A 20,525-nucleotide genomic window follows, 5' to 3' on the forward strand; every position below is an offset into this window, starting at 1 on the left:
GATGATGGACGAGCTTCTGTTGATGTCTTCAAAAAGTATTGATAATAAAAATGAAGACTAATATCAGTTAATTCATATGCTGATAATATTGCCTGAGAGCAAAATTCTCCCACCTAATATTCACATGACTGTGAGATTCTGTGCTGGATGGCTGCTTTTATGTTACCTCAGATGGTGGGTCTATGTGATGAATTATAGACAATAGGTTGAGGGCAGCCAACAGTGCATTTATGACAGATAATAAATGTGCACTGCCAAACCAAGCCAATTGAAGTGTGCCGGTCTGAAATGGAAAAAGAAGAGAAAAGGAGTTCATAGGCAAAAATTGTGATATTGTGTCAACACTTTATTATGCATCACCACCATGCAAAATCACTGCTATGAACTTGCTCAAAAATCAAACTAGATATATTTCACACATTTATGATTTTAGATTGGCTTGCCACTTTTTCCAAAAGTGACTGAGTAAAGTTTCACGCACACTCAGAAAATACATCAAGAGTGTGCATGTTTGGTGTGCAAGTCACACAGAAATTTGTGTATGAGAGCATTGAGGCTAACAAATGAAACAATGGCAAACGATCGAACCTTAATTCATAAACCATTGATAGTAAACACAACTTGTTCAATGCCCTTACCAGTGTAAACCTTTGAATTTGCATGATTTGGAAGTTCCTGTGATATCTTTTTCACCGAATCTTAAAACACTTCCAGATGTCAGAACCAATCCATCTATATCTTGTTTTTAAGTGACAGTTTATATGTAGACAGTGTACATATTTGCAGACCAAATATGAGGTGTGTGAGTCGACAAAATCACTTCCCAGCACCAGATTTAATGAGTTTAACATCCAGTGAAGACAACTAGCATTTCTGCTGAACAGGTGTGTTTTGTTGTTATGCTGCGTTGACAGTTTGAACGAGCTCATTTGAGAGGTCATCCAATCAGCTAAGGCATGTGTGCATTATTATCACTAATGTAAATAAAAAAAAAAAAACTTGGCCTGCTCCAAACACAAGTCAAAAAACAATACAAAAGCCACTCGACAGCAACAGTAAGAAATCTATGGACTAGTGGTTAAATCTGGAGTTATACATTTATAAAATATTGCAAATTTTATCATCTATAGCTTCAACTCCAACGCAGGTTTATATCTTAAATCAGAAGACAAACAAACACTTAAACATGGTTCACTGTTTGCAGAAACATGAGAATTTGAAATAATCAGGTTTGCCACCCTGAATTTTCTGCGTCGTTGTACATTTGCTTGACAACTCACTCAAAAAGGCTAAAAATTAAGAAATAATTCCCCAAAGTCATGTGGTTTTTATGGCACCTGTGGTGTAATAGACAGCTCACTAAATAATCTCTTTACATCAGCTCACAGTATTACCTTAAATATGAGGTTGGTTAAAAAATATATCTTTACAAAGATGTATTATATGGTTGGATTCAGCCATTTATTCAACTTAAATTCTTCATATCTTCAGTGCTCTGTACCGTCGGCCCAGTGTCGTCTCATCCAGTGTCTTCTACTATTGTTGCTTTTCATATTGCTCACCTGTTAAGGATACAGAACATGTTACTAACTGCACGGTGTAATTCAAGTGTTAAGCATCACATCCAAAATATGCTACCTGGAGCACTCAGATAGAAACACTTTGGCATGTGAACATTTTCTTAGTAGTTAGTCAGTGAGACAAAAAAATATGTTGAAAAACACTGTAATGATGACCTATATGCTAGAATAAAAAAGTAAAAGTCTGACACAGGTAACGTAGAGGACACATTTAATTGTTGTTTCAGATACTTACTTAGTCATCTGGACTAACACAGTCACTGCTGCAGCGTCACCTGTACCACACCACCAAAACACAGCAAGTTAGAACAAGTATCGACAAGGTGTGATACACAAAATGCTACCTTCTCCTTCCATTTTACAGTCCTGGAAAGCTAGAACTCACCATGCACGACTTGTCTGGTTCCTGCCTGTGCTTTATTAGCTCCTCCAACTTGAGCTCGTCTTCCAGCCGCTGCTCCAGATCGTTCTCAAAGCTCTCCTCCTCTGCAGCGCTGGAACTCCTGTGACAAATAACAGGCACTTTTAAAATAAGACACAAGATACCTGAAAACAGAAGTTATTGTGACAGAAGAGAAGAACAACAGGAATGAAGTATTATTTTTTAAGTAATACATTTTCATTTAAGATTGAAAACAACAGCCAGAGCTGAAGTCCCACCGACTTGTAATCTCTTATGACAACCGTTACATTTGATTCACACCAGTGGTTTATATAAATATCAGAAATGACCTGAAGTATTAGGCACACACATCTGTATAAAACAAAGCAACACTACTGGGAAAGCTGGCAACAGAGCAAATTAACTGTCAGGAGCAAGATGTGCCAAAGCAGTTTCTCAGGTTAAGCAGCTACAATGGATAAACGAAAGGGTAGAAGAAGACCCTAATTATTACTAATTACTTACTTATGACTTATTATTAGTTATTACTAACTGTTGATGAAACATCCTACAGTAGTACCTTGGTTTATATGTGAAGAAGGGATCTGAAGAGGTTGTGGCCAATAGGTCACCACGTCCAAAGTCAGAATCTGCAGTGCTCTCAGTCTCACTTCCACCCTCTGTGGAAAAAAAGACATTATAAAACAGCTGTTGTATAAAAATTCAGAAAGCTTTTTTCATTCATTTTTACCTGAATTGAGTTCTTTAACTAATGACGACATTGTGTTGGTGATGGAGTCAGCAGCAATGAGTAGGTTGTTTCTCAAATTTCTCCTTGGACCTTTGAAACACACACACACACACAAAGATTGTTTTGCTTCCAACCGTGCTTTGGACACCATATCCAACACTTGATGCATGCTTTTCTGTGTGTGTTACCCTGAGCAAAGGCCTCCTGAACATCCCCTCCCACGCCCATGAGTGAGTCCTGAGGTGTGTGAGTCGGGGTCGTGCCGGCAGACTCCGAGTGGATTGGGGTGGGGATCGGCCGGCTGGTGGTGTGGCTGGGGGACGAGCGTGGAGAGCCGGGACCCTGAGTCTGTAAAACATCATCCAGACCGTTTTAGTGTAAACTGCTGCCACTGCGTTGGCATTGTTAACAGAGAAACCCATGCTGTAATGAGAAGACTATGAGAATAATGTAACATAATCTGAATTGAAAGGTTTCTTATCAAAGCAAACCTTAACGAGCAATGCAACAAATAACTCTTTTCATTGTTAGCGCTCAGTTCACAGCAAAGAATTTTAAGTCAACAGAGAAGCTCATTTGTCACCACAATAGCTTTATAAGTAACAAACATTACACACACATGCTAGAAATGTACACTATGTGGAGTCATTAAGGGACACTTTCTATTATGTCAGTATTTTTCAAAAACTCGACATGCTGTTAAAACAGATTTTCTCTCTAAAAGCTATTCCAATTATTCGCATGGACCAAACCACAAGTTGGTGTTAGGAATTTCAGAAACACAGTTTTCACCCGACAACAGTATTTACTTCAAACATGCAATCATTTTGAATCCAAGTGTAGTTTCAGCCTCTTTTTGCTTAACAGTTTTTACACTTACAGCATGTTTCCGTTCCTCCTCTAGCTGAAAAACAATATTTTATGGCTCATGAAACAACAACCACATTACATTGAGTATTCCTAAAAGACAATCCAATCAGTAATTCCTCCAGGACGTGACAAGCATGTGGCTTCCTCGTGCAAGTTTAATGGATTAACATTGATCCTTTTAGCCTAATTAGATTGATATCCTCCCCACTTAAGCCAGTATAGTGTGCAGTTTATGTAGGCTTTGAGGAACTCCTGTCTTGTTGACTGCAGAAGATATCTTGCACTAAAGGTTATCCTCCTTAGAAGGGAGTAGATAGTGTATGTTGTCTTGTAAGGTGTGATGGAGCATAATCCCAAGACACAATATCTTGCCCTTAAACCGGCTGTCTGGACTCTCGTCTGGCAGCACGAGATAACGTGGCTAATAAAAAGGCATGTGTGACATATTTTTTATTATTTAAATGTATGTGAGAGATGGCACTTTTTGATGATCCAAATGTAAACAGAACAAACAAAGACTAAAACACAGCGTTGGAGCTGGCTGTCACTCACAAATCAACTCACAGGTCTTTGAGCAGGACTGACACGAGACACCGACTAGATCTTAATCTTAAATTATATATGTGAATGTCATGTACCTCTAATTTTTACAGTCAAAAAATGACAATGGTCTCAACAGAGCTTGACTGTTAAAGATGTACGCCCTCTAACGGACATGTTGGGTAATTGCTTACATGCTTCCTCATCTGCAAAGTGCAGTGTATGCTTTATATTAGCTGGAGTGATCACCCACAGCTGGGAGAAATTGTAATACAAGGGAAATTCATCATCTGTCCATATTGCTTACCACCTGCCTCCAAATAAAAAACAAAAAAAACAAGCTACAGTACAGTACAGTAGACATGTCCGTGTCTATAAACATGCATATTTCAACTGCAACAGAGCTGATTCTGGCCAAAATGCAAACTTGTAACTAAATTACCACAACCTTATTGCTCAGAATGTGTTTGCTCAGAATGTGTTCGCTCAGTAATTATGAAGGCGTCTTATCTGTGTTCTGTATTTGAGTGCTGCGAAGTCAAAGAGATGAAAGGCACGTCTGTAGTACCTTGAGAAGCATCATTAGTTGCTCCAGCTGCACCATGAGTTCCCTGCGACTCTCCTGCAGAGTAGACATTCTTTGTTCAAGCTCATCTTTGCGTTGCCTGACAGGAAACAAGTTGTACAACGTGATGATACCATCATGTCACATCACAAAAAAAAGTTGTATGAGCATCTGTAGACTCTAGCAAATGCTGTTTTTTTACCCAGGAAAAAAGGAAAGCAATTACAATATGTATGTCCTGCTGCAGCCTATGCCTGTTATAAACACTACGCAGAGTTACCTGAGAAGTCGTAGCTCAGCCAGAAGAGTGGGGTTCTGCTGACCCCTGTCAGGTGGCGGCTGGGAGGCCTCCTCATGCTGAAGGCGCAGCCGCTGGATTTCCTGTAGGATTTCTCTGTGACAGGCAAAAACATACTGTATAAAGGACCAGGTTATATTTCAGACAGGGTTTGTCCATATGACCCTGGGTCAACACAAAATATGGGGAAGCTGCATTTTGCTACTGTGCTGCATATTCTTGGAACAACCTCCCAGACGATCGCACTGTCCAAATCTGACCATGGCTGCATATTCTTGGAACAACCTCCCAGACGATCGCACTGTCCAAATCTGACCATGTTTAAATTTAAACTTTAACCTGCAATAACTGATTTTCATTGGCCACTTGGGGGCATCAGAAACAAGCTGTGAACCCACATTTTATCACCTTGGTTATAGTAGGTACGGAGTATCATTAGTTTGTGTTCACCTGATGAATGTAAGTCCAGTATTCAGTCTCTTTCAGCTGTTTTTGGTCTCTACTAACTCCTAAGGTAAAAATCTGGCTTTTTAGCTTCTAAATGCTCCACTATGTTCACCAGTTATTCACTAACTTTGTCTGCCATTTGGTGCTGGGCAGGTTATTCCACAGTAGGTTCTTAGTGCTTTTTTTTCTTTCTTTTTTTTTTTAGAGCTGCCCCCTCTTAGTTGATTAGTCGACTAATCGGTCGTTTGGACTTAGTCGACTAAGATGTTTTTAGTCAAGTAGTCATTTTTTATGCTTTGTTCATACTGAATGACTTATTTCCAAGAAACCTATGAGGACATCTCTGGTAAACACAAGACTTAAAGTGGTGCTTTTGCATGATTCTTTGTGGAGAAACTCAGTTTTACAGACGGGTCGATGAAATCAACTAATCGATTAGAGTGTTAATCGACTAAGAATTTCAAAAACGACGCTATGAGAGCAGTGAGAGAGAACCTAACAGTAAAGATGCTGAAAACCAAAACAATGAGGGTGGAAGACACTTTAGACTTTTTTCACAACTGATATTTTGGCTCTTAGGAAAAACTGTTAGTAATAAAATAAACCACAGCTGCGTTCTATTCGAGCCATGACAGTGTGACTTTGAGCCGCTAAAGGTAACTGCACATCTGGGGATAATTCTCTGTGGGTTCCTCACCACGAGTGACCCCCGTCATACACAAGTAGTCATGTGATCCATTGTTTATATTAAATACAAATGAATTATAGCTGCATTAAATCCCACGTACTTGTTCACTGTTGCCTGTAGTTAAACTTTTGTCTCCACTTTGGTTTCATTATTCACTATTATCTTGCTGTCATTTTAATGGTAAACCTGCTGTTACTTTTTAAATGATAAGTCTTCTTTACTGATTTTTCTTTTTTCTCTTATCCTATTTTACTTATTTTTTAGCAATTTGTAGCACTTTGAATTTGCTACTGTGCATGAAATATGCTGTATAAATAAATTGGCTTGACTTGCCTTCCATGGTCCGATATTCATTGGCATTTACACAGTTATCTCCTTAAAAATGTTAATAAGGAATATCATACATTGGCTAATAATGAACATTCCTTATAATAATAATAATAATACTAGTTAGTTATCAATAATGAATGTGCTTTGAGGTATGTGTACTTAAGGTGAATTTCTTTGTGGAATTGAAAAAAGAAGAGAAAGACAAACAGAAGATAACTGAACAGCAAAGCAGTCATCCCTAACCTGTTTTTGCTCTCAAGCTCTGCAATGAGCTGCCTCTGTTGTTTGTTGGCATCCAGAGAGTAGGGGAGGTCTGTGGGGATTCTCTGCTGTTGAGCCTGTTGGTGAAATCAAGCAAGAGACATCACGTGAACTGACTTTACCTCTGGATGATGTCATCCATTACCTTATCTCATATCTCACAGGGGGAATAAAACAGTCAAGTCACCAGCCATCCATCAAGACCTGGTCGGAACATAAACAGGCATACAAATCTGGTTAGAAATCATTCACCACTTGTAAATCCCTTCATCATCTTAGCAATAAAAAGGACTGAACCCCTAGCAGTGTACGTTAAACCCTCTTCTCATCAAGGACAGATTTTTGGCAGTGGACACCGATGAAAGATGCCACGATATTGTGAGCAATAAATATCTTAAATGTATATATATATATATATATATATATATATATCTCACCGCAGCATCAGCAGCCAGTCGAGCAGCATAGCGGGCGATGAGACTGTGCTCTTCTTCTTGATGGTTACTGCTCTCCAGCAAACTGATCAAGAGGAAAATGGAGTCACGACACGACACAGTTACTACAAAGCTATGCAGATGTAAATTATGCAGGGGAAAAAAAATGCAAAAATCCAAGAAAGTTTAGTTTGTTAAAAAGTCAGATTAGTTCTTTGGCAGGAAAGCTTCATAAGTTTTACAGCAGAGGCCAGCGTAACCATGCTAAAGTACTCATGTAAAACCCCAAAAGCAGGAATTACATAAAAGTGGAGCTGAAGTAATCTTTTGTATTTACAAAAACAGAAGGGTTACTTATACAGTCTGATCACTGATACAGTAAAAACAAACATGGCTATGCATTTCCAAGCACACATAAAGTAAAAAAGCACTCAAATGCACTCACACAGGAAGATATGTGGGAGCTGCTAATATAGATATAGATAGCCAACATGATAGATGGCATTGTAATCAGCATTAAAACACACACAGACACACACACACACACACACACACACACACACACACACACACACACACACACACACACACATATATATAAAGAAAATACAGGCATCACTCTTTTCATATTTCTTGTAAGTGAGAAAATAAGCAGTAATGCGTCATATTCCCAATGTTGAAATAAAAAACCAGTCAGCTCACACATCAGTCTTGAGTTTTTAACAATTTACACAATTTCTGGACCAAACTCATTTTAGACATGACCTTTTAAGGAGGCAGTCAGATCTCAGGAAAACAGCAGTATTTGGTACCAATTAACTAACTAATCTGCCCTAAGCATTTGGAGTTATACAATTTTAATGTGACAAATATGAGACTATTTTGCCTTTTGCAAATTTTATTCAAAGACAACGATTAATACATTTTATGATTGAGACAATTGAATTTAATATTATGTAGTCATGTGTATACTAACAAGGTCTTTTCAGGACTCAAATGTGAAAAATTTAGTTTAATCTTGGAATCAAATCCCACATATACTGATCTCTTAGTAGAAATAATTTTAGGTACTAACCAGTTCATTATTGCTGCTGAATAACAACAAACAATTACAATTTAAAGCATGCAGCATTATGGTTGAAACACACTCGGAATAAGGTAAGTTATGGGAAAGATTGCGAGATCAGCAGAGCACATGGTTTTCACTGGTGTTTGGCAAACACAGGTGCACACCAAACTAACCATGATCTGGGGTTGTTTTGGAGTAGATTCACATAGAGGCGAATCAGAGCATGTTCGTCTGCAAGTCTATCGGCAACATCAAGGTTGTAGTTCAACCTGGAACAGTGCAGGGTTTCACAAAACATAACACATGACATTACACAGGTGACAATAGAGGGACAGGGAGAGAGGGGACAGGAAGCAGAGAGAGAAAGGACAAAACGCAACAAAAGAAAAGAGGAGAAGACGGGCTGAAAGGCAGCCATTCATGGGTGACTAGAGAGAAACAAGGCCATATTATGTTTGGGAAAGACCCCAGTGATGAAGGCTTGGAGCACTATTAAGGACATGCCCAGCAAAAAAAAGACTCTACAGGCTACATGTTTTCATTCTCCAAGCATTAATCACTTAGTGCTCTGTTATTAAAACTATTAAAAGTAATTATTTTTAAGTCAAACAATCTGCCACCCAAGATATGTCAGGCATGCACAGTCTTTCTGATGTAGCTCCTACATTTATAGAGGCTTTCCACCTGCATCTCTAACTCCTATAGCAACCATTCCTACTGCCATTGTGGAGGGTCAATGCAGAATTAGCTGTGACCATAAAATGTCTCAAAACAGCAACAACAATGGCAAATGCAAGTTAACCTTAAAAAACTGAATTTTGGTTTGTTAACCAGCAAGCTAACAAACCGTTATGCTAATTTAGCAAAGCAGCTAATCAGATGAAAAAAACATTCATCTACCAGCTACTGCATATTGGCCTCAGAATGGTGGGAAAGCTGAAATGATCTAAACACACAAATGGATCTGTTAAACATGATTAGCTTGTTGGTAACATGTCCAACATTATGAGGTCAATATGCACTTTTTGCTGGATGTTAAACGTCACAATAACTAGTCAAAATTATCACATTTGTTCAGTTCAAATTAAAAGGTCACTACACCAATTGTACACTCTCTTTCTAAAAATCAAAAGTTGTTATGGTATGTGTTGGCAAACAGTTGCTTATTTAAACATCTAGCAGACACAAAGCAACATCTGGAGTCTGTTTCTGTCCACCCGATGAATTCAAGTCCAGTACTCACTCTTCTTTTAGCTCTGTTTTGCTCCACCAACCTCTGAAAAAAATATCTGGCTTTTTATCATTCATCTAAATGCTCTACTTTGTTCACCGGCTAATCACCAACTTTGTCTGTTTGCTACAGGTATTTGGTGCTGGATAGGTAGTCGTATATCAGAGTTTTCTGCTGAAAACAGCTGCCTGCTGCAAGTGGCGAGAATGACTTAAAAACAAGTTTCTGGGCCTTAAAAAAACAAAACAATTAGCTTAAAGATGCTAAAAGCTCCGTAGAGCTGAGGGGACCTGCCGATAATAATCTGTGGGTTTGCCACTATGAGCGACACCTTTCACATTACACGTTGAATTCACTGTCACTATAATAAATATTGGTCAGTGCAGCTTTAACAGAAACGCAACAACACAAACTTGTGGCTGGTTAGGATAGGAAGCTTATTGTGTTGCATTATGGGAAGTCTACGGTCCAAGGCTTTGAGAGCTTGACTAACATTAGAAACTAAAAGTCAGGATATCTTGTCATCAATCTGTTTTAATTTCGACGACTCTTTTTAAAATTTCTGGAGTGAAGTAATCGCTGCGGTGCCTATTTACCTGCATATTCCAGCTGTTTAAAGTCAAAACTCTTGTTATAAAGTTGGGGAATGTAATCAAGTATTCTCAGTCATTGTTGTAACGCTATCCAGTTAACCTTCAGAGGGCACATCCCCTGATTTATATGGTGTCTGTGCAAACAGTCACGATGCTCTGACATGCACATCGAGAATAACCTAAAGAACTATCACTCATCACGTCTGTATGTTTTTCTATAAGCCAGTGTTATGAAAGGGAGTAGTGTTCCCTAAAGAAACACTTTCTTCATCATCAAGTGCAGGTGCAGAGGAGCTCAAAGGCATTTTACTAGAAATTCATGATCAACAATTCTTTTATCTTCTAAAATACAAGATAAATAGTAACCGAAAACAACAAGGTAAGCCTATTTTACATAAACAGGTATACTTGTTCACTTATATCATAACTGAGCCTGGAAATTTAAACTGTTTAACTGTTACAGCTTCAGAATAGAATAGATTAAGGGTACTTCAAAGTGGGTTATATCCAAAACTGGCAGTTTATATTTCCCATTTCTGTGTGAATGAAAAAACTGTAATAGACAATCCAAAGTAATTGCCAATGATCTTTATGATGCATGCTTCATCTAGCGTCTTTGAGATTGTCCCTCGAGAACAACAATGTAAACCCCTCTATAACAAAACTAGTTCTTTAGGATGATAAGCACTCTAGTTTATGCCCTATGATTATTATCTATATTAGTTCATGCATGCATTTGAGCTGCAAATGCATTCTCATATGCACACCTGTGTCACTTACCCTCTCCCTTTCAACAAATGTGGAGCAGCCCCATCGAAGGGCTTTCTTTGCCCAACATCATTATTCTTGCTGTAAGGCAAGCTATTTACATTCAGCCAAGGAACCACAAAGAAAAAAAAGTACAATGACACACACACACGTACGCACGCACACACACACACACACACACACACACACACACACACACACACACACACACACTTTGGAAGATAAAGGCAAGAACAAAAAGACAGTGTGGGTCACAAAGTCTACAGGGGATGGGGCCTTTAGGGAGTGTGGCAAACTGAAAAGATCTGAACTCAAAATCCAGGACATCTATTGTTACAGCTGTACTCACTTTTTGGTGGAGTAAGGGTTCCCTGATGTAGGCATGGAGTGGGAGAGTGAGTAGTCGTTGGTGATGTTCACTGGTCTTGGTGGCCTGAACAGGAAACAAATGCACCTCCTTTTTTTCTTTTGTCTGTGTGGAGTTCATCTAAATTTTATAATCTCTAAAATTTTCATTTTGGTAGATGACCTGCTGTACATATATCAGGATGTGACAAATCAGATATATGATTAGTTACGTAGGGTGTGGTAAATAATAAAAACATGCAATGAATGGAGGAATGAATCTGTGAATCCACAAACACAACAACAGTGAGAGTATGCTAGGGTGGATGGGACTTACAATACTGTAGCCTATGATAAGCACAAAACAAAGGATTCAAATCTACAGTCACAAAAATGACACATTTTGGGATGTGTTAAATAATCAAAGCAAACTCACCATGTGTCTCTGAAGAAAGTACAGAACAAGAAAAGGAATGAAAATAATTGATTACAATCAGCCCCAGAAGTGCAATCACTACACTAAAAGTAAAAATTCCAGTCATTTTGAAAATGACCATGAATCTTTCAAAAATGTCAGCCAATAAGTAAAAAGAAACACAGAATATCTTATCTGGAATATCTATATCTTGAACACAATTATTTCATGTCGAAAGAAACTGTGTTATGTGTTAATGTGAAAAAGTATATCTACCAATATGTATCATTATCAGATTTTTTAACTGATATGGGTATTGGCTTAAAAAATCCTTGTTCTACAAAACTGCAAAAATCCGAATCTATTTGGCTGTTTAAGGGTCATAAACTACTGCAACTACCTTCAATTTGAAGGTAAAAGAATAAACACAGATAATGCCAGTCGGTGGGTGATTTTTGTCCCAGAAGTAGCCTTTACTGTATGTCCCTGTATACCGGCCGTTAATAAACAGCCCCAGGGTGCCACAAAGTATGTGCTTGTGTAGGCTGTTGTTTCATTATTTATAACACAACACAAACATCAGTCAAGTCAAGGAATGGTAGCAGCAGTGTTGCAGATCACAATCATTCCCAAGGCTATAATTAAGCCCCATTGATCAGAGATTGACTGGAATCACTTCAGACTCTGAGGCAGCTACAAGATAATTATCAGCTGAGGGGATAACATCTGAGATAGAAGTGGGAGAAAAGAAAGAAGATGAACTTACACAATATGAGCTAGGTTGAGAGGTTTGTCTGGCATTTCAGGAAACATGGGGTGAAGAGGCTCTCTGCTGGATGCACAGCTCAGGGACTTACTGAAGGCATGGGATAACTTCTTAGCAGGAGATTTCTGGAAGAAGTGAGATGCGAATTCTGAGGACTTGAGGAAACTAAATTCTTTTCAAAACACATGGCCTTGTTACAGCGATACTGTCACCTGCATCCAACGTTCAGCATCCACACATTGTGGTGAAGCATAACGAAAATTGCCACAATGACCATGATGTGCACTGCATGATGGTCCAGTGCAGACACACCTCCCTGAGCCCGCCCCTCTCCTCCTCCCCTTCTCCTTCCCTTACCCATGACGTATACTCCTTCATTTGGTGCTGGTTGCTATGGGAACCGCTGGCATGCCCCCTCCAGAAGCAGTCCTGACAGAGCTGGTAATTATGACATTGCTGGCAGCGGTAGCGGAAGCCCATCATACTCTCAGTATGGCAGTAGGAGCACTCGACCGGGTGAAAGACTGGAGGCAGGAGAGGAGGGGTCAGACACACAGATGGACAAACACATGAACACAAACAGATGGGATTGTAAACCCAGATATTTAGCATTTTGCAAAGAAGAGGACTCATGTCCATTCATTTAAGGACAGATATGCTATTGAGTCTGTTCAGGTGATAACATTCATTTCATTTTAACATGCTGTAGCATGCTGTATATATATATATATATATATATATATACACACACACACACACACACACACACACACACACACACACATATATATATATATATATATATATATATATATATGTGTGTGTGTGTGTGTAAGCATGTGACTGGTTTTCTTCTGCTTACATGCAGGTGGCTTGTGAAGATGAGTGCATCACAATTATGCACAAACACACACACTCATGCACAGGGTGTAAGGTCCCAATGGTCATCTTCATTGGAGGTGTGTGTGTGTGTCTGTTTGCTTGACTGATTGTGTGTGGTGACTCAATATTATGATGCAAAGCTGAACTTTACATCCTCCCAGCCCCGCTAGCTTCCCCATTTATAAATATTCTATGTGGTTTCTTACCGTTCTCCACGTTGGCGAGCCGATGCATGAGCGGTAACCACACCAGACACTGAGGGGATGGGTCTGACATCAACGTATCGAGGAATGTATTGAGGGAGACCTTTTTCTGTTGATGTTGGGTGCAGAGGAGAGTGAGATGATTCAACAGGAAAAATCTTCCACACCGTCAATGCTAAAACAATCACAGATACACTCTGTGGTTAATGAACCCTTACCTGCTGTGTAAAGCACATTCTTGCAGCTTGTTCAGTGTAACCAAAAGAAGGTCCCTCAAAAACCGCCATGGGTAATTTGAGAACCTCCCTCAGAAATTGGTCGAACTGCGAGTGCACCATTATTCCCGCAGAATCTGATATCTGTGAAAAAATATCTGAGAACAAAGCAGGGAGACATTATCAAAATCAAACTAATTGTCAGCTGCCACCACAGTCGGCTTATTACAGCATTACACAATACAATTATCCCACTTATTTGTGAAAACAAATCAAAGCAAAACAATTATTCCAATTAATTGTTATAATACACCAGCAACAAAGCCCTCCTTTTTTTCCTTTCATGAGCCATTGCTACTGCTCCCATGGATTTTGTAAATTACATTAAAAAACCCTATGCTTCAGATAATGAATAATGACTTTTCCCAGCCATGAAGAGCTAGACCAGTACTGCTTCTTCCTTTAGGAGCAAAAGGCTAAGCAGACAGAGATATGGTAGTACAGACACTAATAGAAATTTGTATTAGAAATTCCAAAGCAGTATATTAATTAGATCTGAAACTGTATGAAGAAAATTAGCTGATTTATTAAAAGTAAAATGGGTGATTTTCATTTCATTTTTCACAATAAGAAAGTAAAATAAGCATTTGTTGTGTTGCTTACATCTTAATTTATCCAGGATTTTCCCTCCACAGATGGTTGCTAGGGCCATCTTCACAACAAAGACAGATATCTTGCCATGGCCCTCCCTAAAAAGGAGCAAATACATTTTACATTATGGTCCTGTATTTCCTAAACAGTAGATACTGTATTGTCATATATTCCTTAAAAAGGAGCTGTCAATGACTAGAATCAACAGTTTAAAAAAAAAGTACACTCTAGATGAGCATGTTATGAAATTATGAAGGCAAATCTGTAGTCTGTATTTTCACTCCACTTTTGCAGACACTTCAGAGTCACATTTCACACTACATTAGCTCACGTCAAAACCTCAGATGAGAAAGTACCCCACTAGCCACCAACTGTCACGTGACGTGTTACTCACGGGTCATAGGACGCCAGCAGGAAGTTGAGCAGCAGGCTGATGGACTGATCCACGTTGATCTGGTGGGTGGTGGGCATGCGCTTGTTTAGCTGGTAAAAAATGGTGGACAGTACCACTTCTAAACGAGCCACAGAGAGCTCGGCGTTGAGGTCCATGGTGTTGATGCCGTTCTCTCGGAAAGCCTCGATGATGTTCCAAATGTCAACCAAATGCACTGGAAACAGGAAAACTGAATATAAACATTCTGATGGAAAGGATTAGGAGCAAAATTATGTGGTTAAAAGTAACTGCATCGTACTCACAATTACATTTCTTCTGAACAAATCTAAGTTTGCAGGCTGTTCTGTATGTCGATAATCGTATGGAGTCCAAGTCTTGAGCCCCTGAGGAAGAATTACTTCTCATTAAATATCAACGGAAATGTCAATGCTAGTTCATAGATAATGAGTATGGAGGCTCAAAGTATTCAATGTCAACTAAATAAATGACACTATGAAATAAGTAATCATATAAATAAATACAGACAAAATATTTAGTTTATAATCAGTTTTAGTTTTTTTTTTTTTTAAATAACCAAATAAACCTTTCAAACTCATCTGTATATTATGAAATGTTTTTTCATCCTGCTTCTTTTTACAAAAAGACTGAGTTTATCGTAGGTCATTATTTTTTAACTTCAGCTGTTTTTTTAAATTTATTTTCTGTTTCATAATGTTTTCTCACTATGTGCAATGCAAAATGTGTCTATTAACAGCACACTCAAAAAATAAAGTATATATTAATATACATTCTGACTTTCATACTTATTTTTGCCATTTTTCTAGTGTGAACACAAAATGTACTCAAAACCTGCTTTGAATTAGTATGTAGTTTGGAACTGGGACACAGTTTAAGGAATTATTAAATGAAATAGCCATTGGCGATGTGAAAAAACAACAGACTGGCAAAAGGATATTTTTAAATACTGGAGTAAAATATAAATGAGTTTTATATATATATATATATATATATATATATATATATATATATATATATATATATATTGTGGGTCTCCATAGGAGTGTGCCTCCACACTGTGTAAATAGTGAGAGAGCATGAGGTCATACTGGATGCGTGTCCGTCAGTTTTTAAAATAAATCTGGTTGACACAAGTGGAGACACTTGATCTTCATATTTGCTTTACAAGAAAGATACAGAGAAGAATTTGCCATTTTTATGATCAATGAGTAAAACAGTCCAGCGTAGATCACGCTGAGCTGTGGCCCTGAGCACTTACTCATCTCAACAAACAGTTGCCTTCTATCTGCCATGTTGTCACCACTCCACCCGAAGTCTTCAATCATTCTGATCAAAAGGAGAGAAAGTAATGTCAGAGCCTGTGTACGCAGAAACAGTTCCAACTAAGGCATAGTTCAATCACTGAATATGATTTTCCTATTGCTTTCAGCTTTATTCTGTATAAATAAACTGCTAAATGTAACTGTAATTGATCACAAAGCATTTGTTAAACTACTGTGTATAACGCATCACTCACAACTTAGTCTCGCATTGCACACAGCACTGGAGTATGGTCTGGCTGCACGAGTTATCATGCAGGGATAGGGGGAAAAATGCTCTGGGTTGTTTGTATTTCTTTAAACTAATGACAATCGTCTTGGGTGGTGCTAAGCCTCCGATGCAGCGACAGCGCCTTTGCAAAATAGATAGCGGAAATAGTGGAAGGGGAGGAGAATGCCTGTCAGGCTATTATGCCTTCACTGTATATCAGGATAGTCAGACTACTCACAACTTGGTTAACATAGTAACTATAATAACATTATGTCCATTTGACATGATGCAACTCACAGCTACATTGTGTCATTTCACTATAAATATACATTATTACTGTTTACATATTTAAACCTCTCCCCTAGGAATACAAAATCATTCACCCTTACATAATGTTCTAGTAGCAATTACTCTGTCTCATACAGAGGTTCTCAGTTTATATCTAGCTTGACATATTAAGGTCTTTATTATTTCAAGTTATATTGTGCTTGCATTTTTATGCTTAATTAAATGACCAAAAACAAATGATTAAATACTAATGGGGGGGGGGACAACAGGGGCCCACATCTCATTTTATCCCAGGGCCCCATAGCAGCTTAATGTGGCCCTGATAAATACACACTGACCTCAATTTTTCAGTGTATTTTAAGTACATTTGCAAATTGAATGTAGCACACTACGCTGCTTATCAGAAATGTGAGGGGGAGGATGGGGGGGGTGCACAGAAAAACTTAAGTAAGACAAGGACAAGACTTTCAAAGGGGCAGAGCAGCAGAGAGAACGCTCACACCATGCCTCACTGCACACTGTTCGAGGCAATTTAATACACCATGTGGTTTGTTGCCATGGCAGCAAAGATCCCAGCCGCTCAGTTTGTAAAAACATAGAACAAGTTACCCCCCCCCACACACACACTACACCTCCCACTGCAGACAAGCAAAGTTTGTAGAGAAAAGTTTTTTTACTAAAATATCTTTTCTGAGAAAATTATCAGTTGGGATGATAGTTAAGAGCACACTGGCACTTCTTGGGCGAGTTGCTCAAAAATATTTAGGGTACACCCAAATGTTATGCTGCAAAGACCCATGGTGTGGAAATTAGAAACAGCTTCCTTTACCCTCTGCTTTCTAGTTAGTATAGGCAGTCAATTATGGAGCTCTAGGAATCTGTGAACCCCAGTTTAAGAGGGAGCTAATAAATTAACCTGGAATTACAGATGCAGACTCATAGCAAAGCAGTGCAAGCTACAATAGAAAACATCTACATTTTTGGATTTATATTATAAAGAGATGTTACAAATAACAACCCTGTAATAACACAAATAACAAATGTTTCTTCAGTGGCAATGACAACAGTAAATAGCCATTTAGATGTATGCACACAGCAATGTCAGGCCAGCACCTGCAGCATGGAGTCCAATGTTATGTTGAAAGTAATGGATATGCAAGCCCATTCATCACTTACACAGTAAGTAAATGTAAAAGTGCACAAATATACACTATTTTATAGATTAACATTGATATCCTTTTCCACATCACAAGCAAACACATCCTGAGTGCCAGATACATGTGATCTTCTGTGGCCTGTTTTCAGTCTCGGAAATAACTGAGATTGATACAATCTGTTGCAAGAGCAGATATTAAACCAGCACAGCCAATACAAAGTGTACAATGGCGAGGGGAAGCAAGATTATCAACATACCTTTCATAAATCACCATGGTTGTATTCCTTTTCCTTGCCTGAGCTGAGTTATTACAAAGCTAAGTCCTCCTTTTGGAAATAATGGTACACAACACAAACTTCCTTCTAACAAGGAAACATTACAACAAAAGCAATCCAAATGGACGACTGAAAATATCTGAAATTAGAAACTGCCAGCTAGGATACAGCCTGTGCTGACTCTATCTTTAACTACAAATGAGAAGGCTCCACATTCTTGTACAGCTTTACTGGCTCTCCAGTTGCAGACTCCAAACCTCATTCCTGGCATGTGCACAGCAAACATTACTCTTTCTCTGTCGCACTGTCACACTGGCAGCAATAGAACATAACTGCCCTTAAAAGAGCAACTCATTGTTTACTGTTACCATTGCAGAATGACTGGTAAGACTAAGCACTGCCAAAACCACACCAAGGGCCTCACAGTAATGAAACATTCTATCTTTCAATGCTGCACGGACTTCTGTTAGACGAATATTCAACTGCAAAAATGCCTTAGTAGTCAGTTATTTACATTATGAGTCTATTTCTGTAGCAGCTCAATAACACATAGTGGACAGTGCTGTTAATTTATATCCTCCTTGATGAACAGGTTGTCATGCAACATTTCCAAACACAAGCACTTACTTGAACAATCTGTGTTTTGGTTGGCTCGGTACAGTACATCGCAGCTGTTACCAGTGATTGGCCAGAGTTATTTTTACATCATGATACTATAAACTGCACTGGCATCCGAATCCCATCCCTTGACAGGAATAAAAAAGCTGTGCCATTGACTTAAGGTTAATCAGTTGGAGCTCAGCACAGCCAGAGATGTTGTGCTCTAGTGTTGTAGTAGGCCTACATGCTGTGTAGGTAGTGAAACAGTTTTTTCCTTCTGTCTGGTACCAGCCAGTGATGTCTGCTGCAGGGCCCTCTGCTCTCTGTTGCTTGCTGATGATCACCATGGTTTCAGCTGCAAAAAGCCAAAACTTTAGGACCCCTATGTTAAATGAGAGTGCAGCTACAGATTTATGGTTTGCTGGTGGTGCTGTGATTTTGTTTACAACACTGGTTTTGAATTCTTTGCACATAACTAAAAAGAGTAAATACTTTAAAGTATCAAAAATAGTACAATCACTGAATGAATTTTAAATACAGTACAGTCTGCCTGTGCGAATGTGTGATGTTATGGACAACACAGAAGATTTGTATTTCAGTCACAAGCTTGAAAAGAGATGTAGCCTACTCCTGGGCATAGACAGTGTCACGTTGCCCTCTGGACACTAACATTAAGAAAAACATCTTAATTCCACCACAGCAATTAAAGGTAAAAGGGCAGCGAGAAAAGCAACAGGAACATTGTGGTATAGCCTACAGCTCAGACATCACCTGTCACGCCAGAGACACCTGTTTGTACGCGACACAAAGGTCTCGTTGTTGGAGAAATATCTTCACGACTCCGTTCCTAATGTTTTTATCATGCACATTCCCGTTTTTATCGCTGAAACTTGATCGGGGAAACTCATTTCACCCTGAATGACAAAGTAGGTTAAGGTGGCTCCTCTGCTGCTTTGCCAGCTTCTAGCAGCTGCAGCAGAGCACTTGCCCAAGACTTACCACCATTTATTTCGAGGCTACATCACTATTTTCCATCCAGGAATCAGAGAGCCGGTCGTGTCCTGCAGTGCGATCAGGGTTTCTTTGGTGTAGGGTGCTGCATCACTGCACGAAGCGGCCGATCCTGTGCCGCTCTCCTGCAAAGCTTGTGTCGTGGAAATTTTCGGGTAGCGTACTGGCTGAGGAGAATAGAGGCAGCACTTGCCTCCAGTATGTGGCCTTTGCGATGACGTAATGCGGAATCTCTTAACTTGCGTCAGTATCTATATAGTTCTCTTAATACATCCATGGTCAGTATCGACTTCGGCTGCAAAATGTTATGGTTTGATCGGTTTGATACAAAAAAGGGGGACACATACAGACATAGAGAACATAAGCAGATTTACTTTTACATTTACATTTTCACAGGTGGATTCAAAGAGGCGTTCATTCGCTGCAAGAATGTTGTAGCTTTGGGAAGATGGCGTCATCGAGATGTGTTTTCAGTAGGCTAACTCTTGTGAATGAAAACAGTAGTCTATTCAATTAAAATAATTACATTAAAGACCAATCTTATTTAAAGATCTTTCTTTAAGATAGACACAGGCTTACTAATTTATTGTCATTTCCAATTTGGATTGTAACCTACTCAATACAATAGCCTACATCCCATATTTTTTTATTTGTGACCCCAACACACATAACACGCTACTAATAATAAATAAATAAAAAAATAACCATTAGTCTGCAGAGGTTTTACACCCAAATAAAAAAAGAAGATTATTCATTTAAGGGTTGTATTGTTTTTATATGATTTATATAGCCTATATGAGTTTTTAACTGTGCAACGTTTTATAAAGAAACGTTCAAAGATCTAATTGCAAACCAATGTGTATATGCAACTTTAGCCTAGGTCTGAAAAGACTTGTAGCCTACTACAAAAGTGTCCAAGACAAATTAAATAACACGTCATTTGAATTTCAAGTTTGGATTTTTAGCCCA

At 38.7% G+C, this 20,525-nt stretch overlaps 1 protein-coding gene across 17 annotated transcripts; it reads right to left on the reverse strand.

Annotated features, from left to right (window-relative positions):
* Window positions 1–325: 325 nt before the first annotated feature.
* On the reverse strand, window positions 326–19,800 carry dtna (dystrobrevin, alpha). 17 transcript variants are annotated; one of them, XM_031294087.2, is made up of 25 exons: window positions 19,545–19,800; window positions 18,573–18,900; window positions 15,955–16,022; window positions 14,981–15,061; window positions 14,679–14,892; window positions 14,297–14,382; window positions 13,637–13,791; window positions 13,422–13,527; window positions 12,691–12,857; window positions 12,334–12,458; window positions 11,589–11,597; window positions 11,157–11,240; window positions 10,820–10,900; window positions 8,389–8,484; window positions 7,150–7,231; window positions 6,695–6,789; window positions 4,969–5,082; window positions 4,692–4,788; window positions 3,594–3,617; window positions 2,902–3,061; window positions 2,714–2,803; window positions 2,543–2,642; window positions 1,966–2,083; window positions 1,818–1,855; window positions 326–1,563 (listed from the first exon to the last, which is right to left on the reverse strand). In XM_031294087.2, the coding sequence occupies exons 3-24, from the start codon at window positions 16,019–16,021 to the stop codon at window positions 1,838–1,840; spliced, it is 2,169 nt and encodes a 722-aa protein (XP_031149947.1). In that variant the 5' UTR covers window position 16,022; window positions 18,573–18,900; window positions 19,545–19,800; the 3' UTR covers window positions 326–1,563; window positions 1,818–1,837. The 17 variants fall into 17 exon arrangements, with proteins under 17 accessions (XP_031149947.1, XP_031149946.1, XP_031149945.1 ...); XM_031294086.2 differs by lacking the exon at window positions 18,573–18,900; XM_031294085.2 differs by lacking the exons at window positions 18,573–18,900; window positions 19,545–19,800 and adding an exon at window positions 17,928–18,152 and having other exon boundaries at window positions 10,820–10,888.
* Window positions 19,801–20,525: the final 725 nt, after the last annotated feature.

Source organism: Sander lucioperca, chromosome 9, assembly GCF_008315115.2.
Source record: "Sander lucioperca isolate FBNREF2018 chromosome 9, SLUC_FBN_1.2, whole genome shotgun sequence".
Lineage (NCBI taxonomy): Eukaryota > Metazoa > Chordata > Actinopteri > Perciformes > Percidae > Sander > Sander lucioperca.

Bases quoted from the DNA above. Each gene is read 5' to 3' on its own strand.
- dtna (XM_031294081.2), bottom strand. The intron at 7,232-8,388 runs GTTAGTTTGGTG...CCTCTTGATCAG, and splicing joins CAAAACAACCCCAGATCATG to TTTGCTGGAGAGCAGTAACC. The intron at 5,083-6,694 runs GTTAGGGATGAC...TGCCTGTCACAG, and splicing joins GAGCTTGAGAGCAAAAACAG to AGAAATCCTACAGGAAATCC.